Raw genomic sequence first — 15,550 nt, 5'->3', positions numbered from 1 at the left:
CCACAAGAATTGTTTGAATTAAAAAAGAAATAAATTATGGGCTTTATAATCATCTCCTGGTTCTCTGTCCCATTTACAGGGTACTGAAGAACATTCCAGTAGCCACAGATGTTTTTCTCCTTCCAAACAGTGAAGGGTCTGCCATTTTCATTGGGATTTTGGGTAATTAATTTAAACTCTAATGTAAATGAGTTTTCTGTGTTTTTGCTTGTAAATGAAAGTGTTTGGAATTAAAGTAGTTTGTAGGCTAAAGGCTCATATGTTTTTGTTTTTTGTTATTAAAATAGAATCTCACACACAGCCTGAAAAGTACAAGTACAAAGCTGTGAGTTCCATTCCCAGCACCACATGAACTAGGCATGATGATGCTCCCCCAGAGTCTGAAATCAGCAGTTCAACATCATCCTTGGGCCACGCCTGGTTTCTGAAATATAAAGCTAGCATTTCTGTCAAAAGTGCTATAAACAACGAAGAAACTAACTCTCAGAGCAGCTGCCGTGTTTCCCCCCTGTGCCGACTGTTGGTGTCAGATGTTTTCCATGACCTCGCTTCTCATGGGGTTGCTCAGCACACACTGGCCTCTGAGAAGTTTGGAATAGACACTTCCTAGTGTCTGCCTAACATGCAATTCTAACGGTCTATGATTCTCTTATTGCTTTTCATTTTGCCACATGTCTCCCTGGTTCTGATTTTCTCTCTTTCTTCTGTGTGTTTGGTTTGTCACCAGGCACTAAAGCTGCAGCTCTGCCCCTACAATCTTTCCACCTGCACAGCACATGTTCTTATTTTAGCCACATTTCTTCTGACTGCGCTCATGTCATTGTCTTCCTCTGCCATCTGTTTCTTTAAAAACCATTTCCACCTATTCTTAGTTGATTAATCTTCAAAACTGACTGCCATTTGTGTTGCCTCACCCGAGTTTAAAAGTATGAAGACACTGCGGCTCTACTTTGAGATTAAACTGGATTTGCACGGTATCCAGATCTCATTGAGTCTTAGGAACCAACACTGTGCCTCACACTACCCAAACTAGTTACCAGTCACATGAACAGTCACATCGGTCTAAAACAGCTTCTCTACTCAGAGGAATGGGGGTTGGGCTGTTGGAACCCAGAATTATTCTTTACTGACAAGAATCTTTAGGAAGCCACCTGGCCTCCTAAAGTTTCTAAGAATCTATGATGAAAAAGAAATATCACTTTATGAAAATTAATTTCCTGAAACATTCTAGGGGAAAATATTTCAGTAATAGCCTTTTTATCACACATATACATACATATATACACACACTCATACATACATATGCATACATACACATGTACTCATACACATACATATACATACACACTCATACACACATATACATACATACACATACACTCATACACACACATACATGCATACACACATATACATACATACAAACATATACATATACATACAAGGCATATATATATATATATATACACACAGAGGCATTTTCCCCTATGGTAGCAGATACCCCATCTGCATGTAGCACCCTGGTCACCATTCAGTCAATTGCTTACATTTCTCTCCTTTAGGGGGTTGGTTGGCTGGCCTGAGTTCCCCCAGCTGTCATGATTGAACCTGGATCGTTGGGGAGATCACCTCCTTTTGTCTAATACCCTTGTTCAGAACCCTAATGAGTGGGCTCCAAGCTGATTGGCTCATATGCTTGACCTGGAGAAAGTTAGATCTATGCCCCTTAGCTGTATGACGTCTTGTTTCAGTTTTATTTATGATTTTCCTTATTTAGGGAGATTTTGATAAAAAGTATTTATCTATTACATACTAGTTATTTTAATTACTGTGTATGCTCATTGAAGCTTAGTGCTATGTAGTGCTAGCCTCTTCTAATAATACCCCACTCCTAGTGGCTGTCCTGAGTTTCTCATTGGATCTTTGACTTTGAGCTCTTATTGGACAGAACAAAAAGCAAATTATATACAGCAGTCTCTTCTCATGTCAAAGCTTCTGCTACAAGCTCTTCCACCTAAACTTTGAAGCGCGTGATCAGGATTGCTTCGTATTCTACGCGTGGGAGCAGTTGGTCCTTTGACACAATGTGAAGGATAGAAGAGAAGTCATGCTCTAGACTGTAGCATGGCTGTCTATCAGAAGCACAGAACCTTAAAGAAGGCACTCCTGGCTCCCCAGGCAAGGAAGCAACTGCACACAGAGTCTGGTGTGTGATGAGCAGCTCTATAGAAAGCCAGGACATGGGGAATAGCCTTTGGCAAGCATCACTCTTCTTGCTGAAGACTACCTCCCAACCACCAGCTTGGGAGGATCATGTTGAATTCATTCTTGTTGAATCTAAGTGGCTGCCTAGGAATTATGAGTCCTCATGATTGGAGTGGAAGAAGAAAGGTAAGCAACAGAAAAGCTAGCCAGAGAACTCACCCCAAGGTGGGCAAAGCAGAATGGGGTTTCTGCCAGAAATAATCTGTCAGAAGGACACAGAGAATGCCTGAGAGTCAACTTGTTGCTTTGAGGCAGTTGACTGTAGGAATAGCTTAGCCACCAAGAATCCCTTCACCCACTTCTCAGCTACCAAGGAGCTACACAAACCCTGCTGTAAACAAAAGAACTATCACTCTACCCAAACAGCTCCTAATAGCTCCCTAGCAACTTTCTCCTAACTCTCCTTTTGTGGCCAAACACATCTTAGAACTTATCCTGGAACTAGAAGCATTGTGCTGTTCCAATCTGGACTGCTTTTATACGCATGACCAGTAAGGTGAACTGTGTCCACTCAGGTTGTAGGGGAAATCCTCTCCTTACTATCTTAAGCCTGCGCCTGACTAGACATACCTATGATTAAAGTCAGATGTATCATGGGAAAGAACATGCAGTTACAAAAGCTTATACAATCCAAGACAGTCAATTAAAACAAGAATCAACCCATACTGGGGCTAGCAAACAGCTCGTCCTGGCCTTTGAAAAGAAGCCCAAGAAGTAAACAGGGTCTCTTGAATACAGTCCACTCCTGAGCCTCTTGCCTCTGCCCCACAGCAGTTCTATTCAAGTACTCTGCTCTTGAATAAAAGCCCTTGGTAATACACCATTTGAATGCATTTCTTCAGTTCTTTGAACAAGGTCTTGTGCAGACAAAGACTTCAGTTAAGTTTCAAGTACATCAGAACAAAATGTGTTTGTCTAAGTGGAAACACTGTATGAGTTACCATCTAAACATGTAACAAAAGAAATTAAGATTAATAGTAAAGTATTATCTATCTATATATATATATATATTAAGACAGAAAAAAGTATATTGTCAGTTGTCCAATATTAGACAACTAATTTAGCAAAAAAAGAGTATAACACATTGCCCAGTGGAGTGGACCTCTTAAAAATAATAAATACAATATTTTTATTTGAATAGAGACCTGTTATTTTTGGCCAAGCCACAAAAATATGTTTCTCTTTCTCAAAGTTTACGACATTAATACCAAAGTCCCAGCCAAAAGGTTTTAAGTATTACTAAACTGGGCCTGTTTATGATTAACATCCAAAGTTCTCAGGAAAATTAGTCCCTTTAGGGACTTATAATATGAGTAAGTCCAAAAATCTAGGTTCTTACTGATAGAATCAAGCTAACATTCCTCTCTCCCCTCAAACTGTCTATAATTTAAGCTAGAAGAGATTCTTATAAAGTTACATATTTAAAGTAAGAAAATACATACTATCTTTGTAATAAGATTTTTTTATCAAAATGCTTGCTACAAAATGTTGAAAGGGAAGAATACTTTCAGAAATATGAATTATAAGCAGACATCACTCAACAATAACAAATGTATTCAATAAAAGCATGGTTGGCTGACATGTCAGGGAACTGGAAAGAGACCCAGTGCTGCCTCCCTCAAAAGCTAAATAAACAAAGGAAAACACTGGGTGGAATGCACAGGAACCTGCCTTCATCAAAGTCACCTATGGTGGTGGTGGGGGGAGGCTGTGACAGAAAAGGAGCAGGTCACTTCTAGGTGCTGAGCTTGGGAAGGGAGGGTGGAGACAAGTGTTATGGATAGTGTCACTAATGAGAAAGGAAAGTTAAAAAAACCAGCCAATTCTTTTAACTGCCAGAGGACCCAAAGACAAAGGAATGTCGAGCCAGGGCTGGCTCAGTGAAGCTGACAAAGTGGAGAATCCAAATCCAGAGAATAGCGCCCACACCCGCCAGAACACAGTACCAGGACCAAAACCAGAACAAAGTGCCAGCACCAAGCAGACACCACACAGAGGTAGATAAGTGTTTGTTTGTATGAGGAAGCGTCTCCCTCTGTAGTTAAGGGTAGTAGTCTCAAAGTCCTGATCCTTTTGCCTCAGACTCTGGGGTGCTGGGTTACCTTCCAGAACAAGGATTGTCACTGCCCAGTACTTCTCCAGCACGTGATGAAAACGTAAGAGTAGGCAGTATGTGTCTGGACCACATAGGAGATAACAAAGGGAATACATTGCCAACTCTACCATCCCTGCATCAAAATTCTCAAGGTCCCAAGAGCGTTCCACCTTCTTCCTGGAGAGAAGCCCTTTTCAAAGAATCTATGCATTAAGACAGCACAGAGTGCTGGCAAGGAGACGGTGACAGTCCTTAATGTTTAATTCCTCCAAACATGCACTTTCTGTGCAACCGTATAATGCATGGTCTGAGATCTCTAGAAAAAAAAAATGTTAACACAAAAAGAGATTAAAATAGCACCTTACCCTACAATAGATATAACAGGAGGATCGAAGGTGTTCTAATTTGTTCACATAGGATGTATGTACCTAAAATAATACTGACGACCTAATTTAAAACACCTATATGGGGTGTAGCTAAGCTGCAGGCTGTGTTCTCAGCATGTATAAAGCCCTGGCTTACAGTCACAGATGCCCTCTGCACCTTTCTCAAAAAGTATAATTTGAAGAGCTGTTAGCCTTTAAAGAGCCCCACCCAGGTCTCCAGAACTCTACTCTTCAGCAAATCACACCCAAAACAAATGACCTCTAATAGCAGGCCAGCAGGTGGGGGAGAAAACAGAACAACTCTAGTTTTAAAAAAAAAGTCAAGCCTATGTGATTTAAACTTGAAAACAGGCAGCAACGGGAGAAGCTTAGGGACAGGAAGCACAACTTTAGATTAAAAGAGGGAGAAGAAAGTCAAATGTCTGAGATTTAAGTAGGAGAAGGATCAAAAGTCAAAGTTGAAAAACTCTTCCATAAAAAGTCTGATTTGATGCATGTAAATTTTTGACATTTAACATTTCTCAAATGGTATTGAGTTTTCCAAGTGAGCACTTAGAGGGTGACAAGGGCCAATATCTGTGAGTTCAAGATCAGCCAGAGCTACTTACTAGGTCCTGTTTCAAAAACAACAAGACACCCTCCCTGTACTTGCTCCTGAAAGCATGGTACCATCTGAGAGAACACACACAGGCTCCAACTATGGCTTCACGTGGGAAGGAAGGAGACCCGACTTTGGGAGAGATATTTGCATTTTCACACCCACAAGTAATATTCAACTTTCAAACTATGAACTGATCATATGTGAAAAATTCGAAAAACATCTTTAAAACACCTCTGAGAGGTGATGGTGGACTAGAAGATGCCACATCCACTGTGAGGTCACCAAGAGATACAGGAGAGTATTTAAAAGTGAAAAATAGTCAAAGTGGAACCAGGGAGATGATTCAGTGGGCAAAGTGTGTACAAGCACGAAGACTCCAGCTGTATTCTCTGGACCCACATGAAAGTCAAATTGTCCTGGTGACCTGCTTGCAACCCCAGCACTCAGGAGGCAGATAGGGGATCCATGCATTAGACAAATTGACTAGCTATATCAGCCAAACCCAACAGCTCTTGGTTAAGTCAGAATATCTGCCTGGGTAAAATAAAGTGGGGGTTGGGGTGGGGGGCAAGCAAGGAAGGAAGACACATCAATCTCTGATTTCCATACACATGTGCACACACACCTACACAAATGCATACATACTGTTTGGTTTGGGACCCTGGACAAGGTAGTGAGGTGCATATTTTACCTATCAAAGCAAACCTGGCCTCCAAGGTTCTCCTAGCATCTCTCAGTCCCTATCTGGCATGCCCTGCCCCTGGCCTTGAACTTTCCAGCCCAAGGTCTAGGCTGCCCTTCCCCCGAGAGGCTCCTTTCTCTATAATCCAGACAATTTGCACTCCCTCTTTCTCTCCTACCCGTCTCTCTACCCCCTTTCCACCTCCTCCTCCTCTTCCTCTTCCCTCTCTGCACACAAGCCCTTTCTTTCTTTCTCTTTCCCCTCTCCCCATCTCTCTCTCCCCCTGGCAGCTCCCCAGGCCTAAATCTTGGGGCAGTGAGCTTGCTAGGGAGTAGCTTCCCAATAAGCCTACCTTTAATATGATCTAATGTGCCTTGAATTGACTCATTTCACTGGCAACAGAGAAATAAACCTATCACTTATAAACATACATATATATATGCAAAATACACACACACACCAAAAGAGGAAGAAATAACAAAATGTTAAGAGTACTGATATTTTAACAGAAGTTCAAGATCATTCTCAGCTACATAGTAAGTTTGAAGTCAACCTGTGATACATGAATTCTCACCACAAACAAAGGCAATTTCAAGAGTATGTCTGTGTTAGCCCTACTCTATCCATAAGTTGTACAGTATTCCACAGAGAAAGGGAAGGCCTAGCACATAGCCTACATGTGTCATGGACACTTAGGACAATAGGAAACAAAAATAAAAACAACAACAACAACAAATCCCTTAACACTGGTGTGGGATCATTTTCACATCAGAATCAATTCAATTAACTAAGACAATTTTGTGGAATATCATAATGAACAGTATTTCCTTTCTATCAGAAAATAATTCCAAGGGAAGAAAGAAGACTCAGCAGTAAAAAGCTGTGGATGCTCTTCTGGGTGACCTGGTTTCAATTCCCAGGCCCACATGACAGCTAAGGAGTGACTCTAACTCCAGTTCCTGAAACTCTGCTGCCCTCTTCTGGCTTCCTTGGGCACTGCATGCAAATGACATAAACTTCACTCAAGGAAAACATTCAAACATATTAAATAAAATAACATTTAAAAAAAAGAAAAGAATTTAAGGGTTTGGAGAAATTGCTCAGTGATTAACAGTGCTCACTCACAACCATCTGTAACTCCATTCCCAGTGATCTAATCCCCTCCTCTGACCTCTGAAAACACCGACCTGCACACATGTGGCAGACTCATAGGCAGACAGAAAAAAATTTCAAAATCGCAACATGGTTTTCATATCAAATATCTATATGTATGAGAAGTGTTTCGGGGGGTTGGGTAGAGAATATAGTCACAAGAGGCTAAATCTTATGCAAAGCATATTGATGGTGTGTCAGAATTTATAGTATATGTAATTTATATAAACAGACATAAAAACATACTGTCCCTATAGTGAGAAAAAGGCAAACAAATGCCTGTAAAGGTAAAAATTTCCAGCTTGCAATCATAGATGATAGAACAATGCATTTACATTCTAACAAGAATGAAGAAACCCCTGGATCTAAAGAAAAAAAACCTCTCAGAAAAATCATAATGTTTTTACTATAGAATGTTAACTATTAGATCCAACTCTAATGTTCATAAATTATCCAACACAATCAAATATTTTTGTTCAAATACCATTTGCAAAGGAAGCAAGAAACTCACTGTAGTTATAGACATGAAGAATAATTTAATATTTCCTTGATAACAGAGTTGACAGGTGTCTTGGACTTATATCAACATTTTTGGATTTTCCTCCCCACCCCCATATCCATTAAGAACCTCACTTAACTAGGTCACAGCAGCTCAGCAAAGCTCAGACAGACTCCTGGGCACTCCCAGAATTAAACAGGACCAGCTCTCAATCAACAGATCTCATTAGGACACACAGAGACTGGCAGGGGCAGCTGATGGTGCAAGCTGCTTACCACTCACATCCGAGTTCAATTAGGAGGCTGTCCCCAAGGAAGCACACAGGCCAACACTTAGATAAGAAAGGCAGTGCCCTCCATCACTTTCAAAGCAGAAACATGGCTTCACACAGACAGACTTTCTGTCTCCCTTCAGCCCTCAGGCCTTTCCTGTGTAACATGTCTTCAGTCTTCTCTGTCACAGGTAGGTGCTATATAACAAGCAGTGCTGTCAAGAAGTATCAATGGTATAACCACACAAATCTCAAATAAAATTGAAACGTATGTGGTGGCTACTCTTAGCTGTCAGCTTGGCTACTGCTGGATGCTATGGATATGGGAAAGCATGGGAACTGTCTGGACTGCATCTACATAGATACTGGGAGAAGCCAAGGCAAGCTCACTTCTGTAATGTGGCCAGGGAGAGAGTGGTGAGCAGAAACACAGATGTCAAGGACCCTTTACAAAACAAAGGAGGACCCAAGCCTCTGTACTCTAAGAGGCAGAGCCTGTGTGAGGAAGGCTTAGGCAGGCATCTAGCTGAATAAACACCCACTGAAGGAAAGACTGGAGCAAAGAGATTTGCAAGGGAGAAACCACATGACTGACAAGGCAGGCAGGAGGGAAGTGAAGACCTTGGCACGCCAACAATCCTCACTGTTTCTTTAGAGGATCAGGGGCAGAGTGAGCACCCACAGGCAAATCAAGACATCTAAGGCGGGATGAGGGTGCCATCACACCATACTTCTACTGTCTAAGCAAAAGTTAAATCACAAAGGGCCAGTTAATGAATTTCTTCTGCAAACTGGAAGCATAGGCCAGGACAAGAAGCCTGCTTACCAGAGGGCTCAACTAATACCAATGAATATCAACATTAACGGTTTCATTTCTCAACTTGGAAATTGCAACTTTTGAAGAAAACAAGTGTGTGTGTGTGTGTGTGTGTGTGTGTGTGTGTGTGTGTGTTGGGGCTGCTCCATCTCTCAGCCTTGTAAAGACTAAATCATCAAAATTAGGAACTAGTATGGCTTGGCTTAGAGAAGTTAAAAAAAAAAAATACTGCCCCCTGTGAAAAGAAATTCAAATGTCCCAGCCCACCAATTTCTTCAGCTGGATGTTGTATAAGTAACCACACTTCTCTCCGGCTCTTTAATCCCTATATTGTTTTCTCAGCTACTTAAAATGTCTGACTTAGCTTATGCTGGAGAGACTACTGGTTAGTAGTGTACCCCAGAAGCACTCACAGGGGTTTCACCCCAGACCTGAACATCAGAAAAAGTGAAGGAGAAAAAAGTCCCTCATCAATACAGAACCACCAATGAAATACCACAGGCCACACAGGTGGCAAAAATCAAAACCAGTGAATGAATAATTTGAACACTTGAAAACAACATTTTCAGGACTGCTCCAAGACCAAGTTGATTGTGGTAGGAAAAACCTACATAGGAACTGATTAAATAAGAACAACCACCACCAAAAAACTGTCTCTATCCAAAATTAAAAAAAAAAATAGTTTTTTAAATGTCTTTTAAATGATTCATATTTTCCAGGCAGGGTATCAGAAATAGGTATTGAGGAGAATATACTGTAAGATAGAAATGCTGATGTAATTTCCTGACTAGTATCCCTAAAATGGATAGTAGTTCTACCTCTCCTAAAACACAGAAATAACAGCAAATGTTAAAAAAGAGTGAGAAGCAGAGGTGTGAACAGTGCACTACACATCAGAGACAGACACATCTTTCCTCATCATCTGAGCACAAAGCTCCAACAAAGGGAGTTTTGAGCACTGCAATGAGCACGGGAAAAGGCACCTGAAGGTCAAGGACTTATAAAATAATGTGTCTTTATCCAGCCTGCAAGATCTGCCAGGCTGACTGTAATAGTGTATTCATGGGCAAGAAAAGCAGCGAACACTAAGATTCCACAAATGTCACTCCATATACCACCTGACTGTTTTTGCACAGAATTTCTGACTCACCTCCTGGCTCCCTGAAGGCTTTCAGCTCCATCAATCAAAGAAGCAGCAGAAGGTAGTAATCACAGCCAGTAAAAAGGACAAAACAGGCCGAGGGATGCAGCTCAGCTGGTACAATCCTTGCCTGGTAAGCACGATGGTCTGAGTGCTGTCCCCTAAACTGCATTAAGTTGGGTTGGTGGTATATATGTGTAATCTCACAGAGCAATGAAGGCAGGAAGGTCAGATAGATAGATAGATAGATAGATAGATAGATAGATAGATAGATAGATAGATAGAAGATAGATAGATAGATAGATAGATAGATAGATAGATAGATAGATAGATAGATAGATAGACAGATAGACAGACAGACAGACATTTGGACAGATACACACACACACACACCACGCACACATCCAAACCCCAAACAAAATTAGATATAAAAGTGGGCACTAGGACTAACACTAAATTAATTCTCATGTCAGATTATATTCTTCAGAAGAAGACTAAAAATGATTTAAGAAGATTAAACTATTCTAATTCTGATCAAATGCCACTGGAGCAAGAATCCAGTCCTGAAAGGATGAACAAGGGGGTGGCAATGAGCCAGCTTAGCATTCCAAATGGTGCTTCCAGTGTGAGAGAAGAAAATGTGATTCAAGACAGTCACAGCAGGGCTCAGTAACAGGAGGGCTGGGCTGAAGCTCAACAGCAGAGCACTTGCCTGCCATGAGCAAGGTGGTGGGTTCTAGCACCAGCCCCTTTCTAAAAGGTTACTCAAGATTCCATGAAACGTGCCTAAAATGAAGAGACAGGGAAGCAGCCTCCCCCAAGTGTCATAGCGCTGATCCAAATCTACACTAAACCTTCATTCACCCTTCATGCAGTATGTCCAAAGCCAGTTCCCGTTCCCATGTGCACAGGTATAGAGAAAATCTACAGAGCTCCTACACAGCAAGCAAGCTGAGAGTCACAGGAAGTGCAAGTTTCTAGTGCTAACACACACATTATCACAAATTCACTGTGGGCGTGTGTTGCTAAGTATGTGAAAGTGTAAAGATGCTTCTTTCCTCTCTCAGGAGAAACTAAGGGCCCGGCCAGTGGCCAGGAAGTCTTCCCCAGGACGGGGGGTGGGGGGGTGGGGGGGTGTTCTGAGTGGAGAACGCATCAGGGCCCTTCTCCACCCCTGCTCTCCACAGGACATTGGGGATAGACTCAGAAAATATGTAGGAATCATGGAAAATAATACCTGATCCCTATACGTAGAGCCTCACCACACTCTAAAACAAATAATTTTAAATTGCCTTGTAAGCAGAGTCATTTATTATCATTTGCAATATGGTAACAGCAGGGGCGAGAAGGCGGCACTCCTAAAATGTTGGTTTTGGTTTTATTTTCAGTGTTATTGTGAATAGGATCGATTTCTGCTATAATAAAGTGTCTAGCATTCTATCATAATGGCTAAATTTAATTCTAAAACGGTCTCGGTGGTTTTAACTTTCTACATTCAGGGCTGCTGCAGAAAAGCAATTATGTTTTCCTTCTGTACAAATTTTGCAAATCTTTGCCAAATGAGAAATAGCATTAATAAATCTTTTTCTTTTTAATAGAAAACAGTACATATTTTTGGGTTTAGTGACGAGGAACTTGCATTTACCCAATCAACATTTGGCAGCACCAGAACGGAGCCTCAGTTCCCAGGAATGGCAGTCACAGCAGAACCGTGGCTCTTCCACTCTGAGCTTCCACAGGGCTTCCATGGTTTCACATTATGACCCATGAATCAGCTCGCTAGTCAGTCCGCAGCTGCTATAATCAGATTTCTGAGTGAACCATTTCCTAATTTTGTAATTACAAAATAAAGATCATTTCATACGCTGGAAACTTATTTCTCTTTGTGTCATCTGGGTAGTTCTAGGTCTTTGTAAAAATCAGGCTTTCTTCTGCCTCTTTCTTTCTTCTAATTTGGAGAAGATGTAAAGTTAGTAAGCACTTGGGAGACTACAAACCTTACAGGTGATCTGTTGACAAAGCAACTGTGGTTAACTTTGCATAGACAGGAGCCACATCTATCTACTTATGACACCTGCCAGTTCACTACATCAAGTTAAAACACATATGTGCATGTGCCAGCACATGTATATGACACGGCTTTGTTAATTCTAAAACTCCTGGCATTAAGATTTTAGGTGTTCCCCTGAGTAATGGGTTTCTAGAGGGCTAGGAAGAGACTAAGCCAGAAGAATCGTATCCTCACCAAACATTCAAGTGAGTTTTTACTCTTCGGCACATTCTGCCAATTAAGTGAAGATTTTCTTGATGCAAAGAACCCTAAAACATAGGGTTTTCTCCAAAGGTCAGGGCAGTCACTCCCAGCACAGTACAGAAATGGGGGCTGGAGGGACCATGGAGCTCTGCTAATTGGGTTCAGGCCTGTTCCAGACAAGGAATGAAAATGGCAGGCTCCCAATTAGCTTACATTCCCTTCAGGTCTCTCTTCCTTCTGTCCCTATCATCTTGTAGTCAAGAGCGTATAAGGTTTGTGCCGACTTGTATGTAGATTTTTATCAGTTGCAATAAAGCACAAAGAAACAGGAACAAAGTCAGCTTATGATCCATTATCTGCCAATATTAAAAAAATACTCTATGCACAGTCAGGAAAGTGATATGGCTGGAAAGATTTCCAACTTCTTAAAACACTTCCCGACATTGAAACTAGGAGTTTCTTGCTCTTTTGGTTTCCTGGTTTCTCAGAGGAAACTTCAAAGCACAACAAGCCAAGCCACTTTTAAGTCTCCCCTGCTTCCTCTGAGAAGGCTCAAAAGAAAGAGATCCTAAGATTAACATTAAAAAGGATGCTTTCTGAAAGAGGTACATCCCTTAGCCTCATTTAGGACTGAGACGGATTATTCAGAGCAAGGTGAGCTTATCACCTTAAAGCCAGACCATGTGTCTAGAGATCTAGTCCAGCCCACCCCTAGTGCAAGGCTCCAAAGTCCATCACCTCTGCCATGTTATAGAAGTAAAATCTAGAATAGCCCCACACAGTGAAAGACTTCTCCAAGTTCCATTATGCAGGTCAGTCCCCCACAAAGAACAAGACATCTGCCTTCAGCAAAGCATTTATTTGTGCTACACGTGCCTGCTGTTTATACCACTGGCAAAGCTCCTGTAGTCACAACTGCCAGAGAGTGGGAGAGAGAGACAGAGACAGAGAGAGACAGACACAGAGGGAGACAGAGAGAGACACAGAGAGAGAGAGAGAGACAGAGAGAGAATGAATATGAGCAACAAGCTCTTCCGTAGGAAATGAGAAAAGATTAAAACCTACCAGAGACATGACATCTAAAACTTTGCTGACATCCTCAGTACAAATGGCATCTCTAAAGGAAGACAGACATCAGTTGAACCCTGAGGACCCCAGGCTGTCAAAGCAGAGGACCCTACATTTTTATTCCCACAGGATGTTAATTCTCCTCATTGTGTTTTCAATAGCAAAACGTAAGAAAAGGGTAAAAGCTTCCAAAGGGACATCAAGCATTGAACCCGGAAGACTCATGGAGAGCATTTAACCAAGCAAGTCACAATGAAAGGCGAGCAGCTGGGAGAGGGGTCCAGCATGGAGAACAGAATCTGTCCTCTTTCTCCTGCTGGAACAAAAGTGCTTGCTTCCAAACAAACAAACAAACAAACAAAACCATAATCTGCCTTTTGTTGTGTTTTCTTTCTGTGGTGCTTGGCCCAGTAGGTGGAGTCAGGTATAACTGTCAATGAGAAAGCTCCAGTGTCTTCTCCAGGTGTAGTCTTATTTGTGCCAGACTTAGTGAGCGGATGGATCGTCATTTGTCAAATCTCTATGGAGGACGATACTCTAAGCTCACAATGGAAGGGTTCCATTTTCTTCCTATGCTACCTATCAAGTATTTCAAATGGCCTCCAGAGAGGCAAATAGAGGTTCTGTCTTTGAGGAGAAATGAGACGGTACGTGGCCTCTCAATTCAATGCCTTTTGATGAAGACAAACTTTTTATATCAAAATTACAAAGAAAAATGATGGCACTTGTGAGATCAAAGATGTATTTCTATGATTAAATCATTGCCTTTCGGAGACCCAGGTTGCCATTCTTTTCTACACATACTGCAATAAAAAATGTCATGTAACACATGTTCCCAACTGCTGCCTGTCAGCCAGTGATGCACAGCAAGGACACAGGCTACTTTACCTGTTCTTGCTTCTCCAGCCACCGGTCTACCATTGGGTGGCTGGCACTCAGAGAGGAGCGGGCGTTGTCTCGCTGGAACTGGTTGGACCAGCTACTGGGGTCCCGTGGGAGGCTTCTGTACTTTTCATCTTTCTATTAAAAAATGAAACAAAAAGGCGTCTTTGTAAAACAACACGGACCTCACACAATAATGACCTACTTGGGTTTTCTGAAGTCAAGGAAAATGAATCTACATATTTGAAATATTTTTCCAAGTCTATACAAAATAATAAAATGAAGAAATTTTGGGGGGATAGCATGAGGAAGCTGCACAAAGTGCACACAGTAGGGAGATAGCATGAGGAAGCTACATGGAGTGCATACAATAGAGGATAGCATGAGGAAACTTCACAGAGTACACACAGTAGGAGATAGCATGAAGAAGCCACATAAAATACACACAGTAGGTGGTAAGCATGAGAAAGCTTCACAGAGTGCACACAGTAGGGGATAGCATGAGAAAGCTGCATGGAATGCACGTAGTAGACTAAGAACTTGCATTTTTCATACTCTCACTCAAATCAATCTCTAGCCAAATGCACATTTAAAAGGTAGCATGTCTAGAGACTTACACTCTCAACCTAGGAATTTTTTTCTTTTATTCTTTTTCAATATTATATTGTTGTCAATGAGTGAAAACAATTGATTTGATTATTATCAAATGGTGAAATCAAGAAAAAACTACATTTTCTTCTTCTCTAAATTCTTGAAGTTTTGGGCAAAAGATTGAAGATTCTTTGGGCTTTTCTGTTGCTTACTTCCCAAGCTTGCTGTCAAGATTAACTTAAATATCAAGGAAATGCCAGCTTATCATAATACTGGATACATGATAGACAAATATTGATCATTCTGACATGGTTATGACAAGCAATGTCTTTACATGAGGATCTGTTCACTAAGTTTTCAATTTACCGTAGAAGTGCCAAATACAATATAGTACTGAATGCTTCTTTCAAATACTACACTGTAACAACAGGTTTTAACTTTTGAGCTGCAAAAATTGATTTCAATTTTCTGAGAAGAAAGGGAAAACCTAAGGAAAAATAAAGAAGCTGGTTTTTTAGTTCAATAACTAAATATAAAGTATTTCCAACAAGAACACTTTAAAAATGCTACCTTCAGCTCTACTCAGATTGTGTGAGAAGTTAAAAGGACTATAATAGTCTCTATAATAACTGTAAATACACTATGTGATATTTATTATTATTTATGCAATTTGTGCGTGTGTATGTGTGTGTGTACAAGAGGCAAACCCATGCATTTGCAAGTAAACTAGTCTGTCAGCATGTGTGTGGAGGCCAGAGTTCAACTTTAGTTGTCTTCTTCTATGTCCTCTACCACAACCACATCTTTTGAGAAAATCAATCCCTCCCCCTCTGTCTCCCTCCCTCC

General features: G+C 41.1%; 1 protein-coding gene across 19 annotated transcripts in view; it reads right to left on the bottom strand.

Moving 5' to 3' along the window:
- Nucleotides 1–15,550, bottom strand: part of Pard3 (par-3 family cell polarity regulator) — a 555,587-nt gene that overhangs the window by 278,897 nt on the left and 261,140 nt on the right. For 16 of the 19 annotated variants that reach the window (XM_031341866.1, XM_031341859.1, XM_031341858.1 and 13 more), the window contains one exon: nucleotides 14,120–14,251. The exons of the other annotated variants lie outside the window; for them this stretch is intronic. In XM_031341866.1, the coding sequence (XP_031197726.1) occupies nucleotides 14,120–14,251 (132 nt within the window). The remainder of the gene's footprint in view (nucleotides 1–14,119; nucleotides 14,252–15,550) is intronic. 19 annotated transcript variants of the gene reach the window in all.

This window comes from Mastomys coucha, unplaced genomic scaffold (assembly GCF_008632895.1).
Source record: "Mastomys coucha isolate ucsf_1 unplaced genomic scaffold, UCSF_Mcou_1 pScaffold22, whole genome shotgun sequence".
Taxonomy (NCBI): domain Eukaryota; kingdom Metazoa; phylum Chordata; class Mammalia; order Rodentia; family Muridae; genus Mastomys; species Mastomys coucha.
The sequence above is the reverse complement of the archived record's forward strand: the minus strand, read 5'-3'. Positions and strand labels throughout refer to the sequence as shown.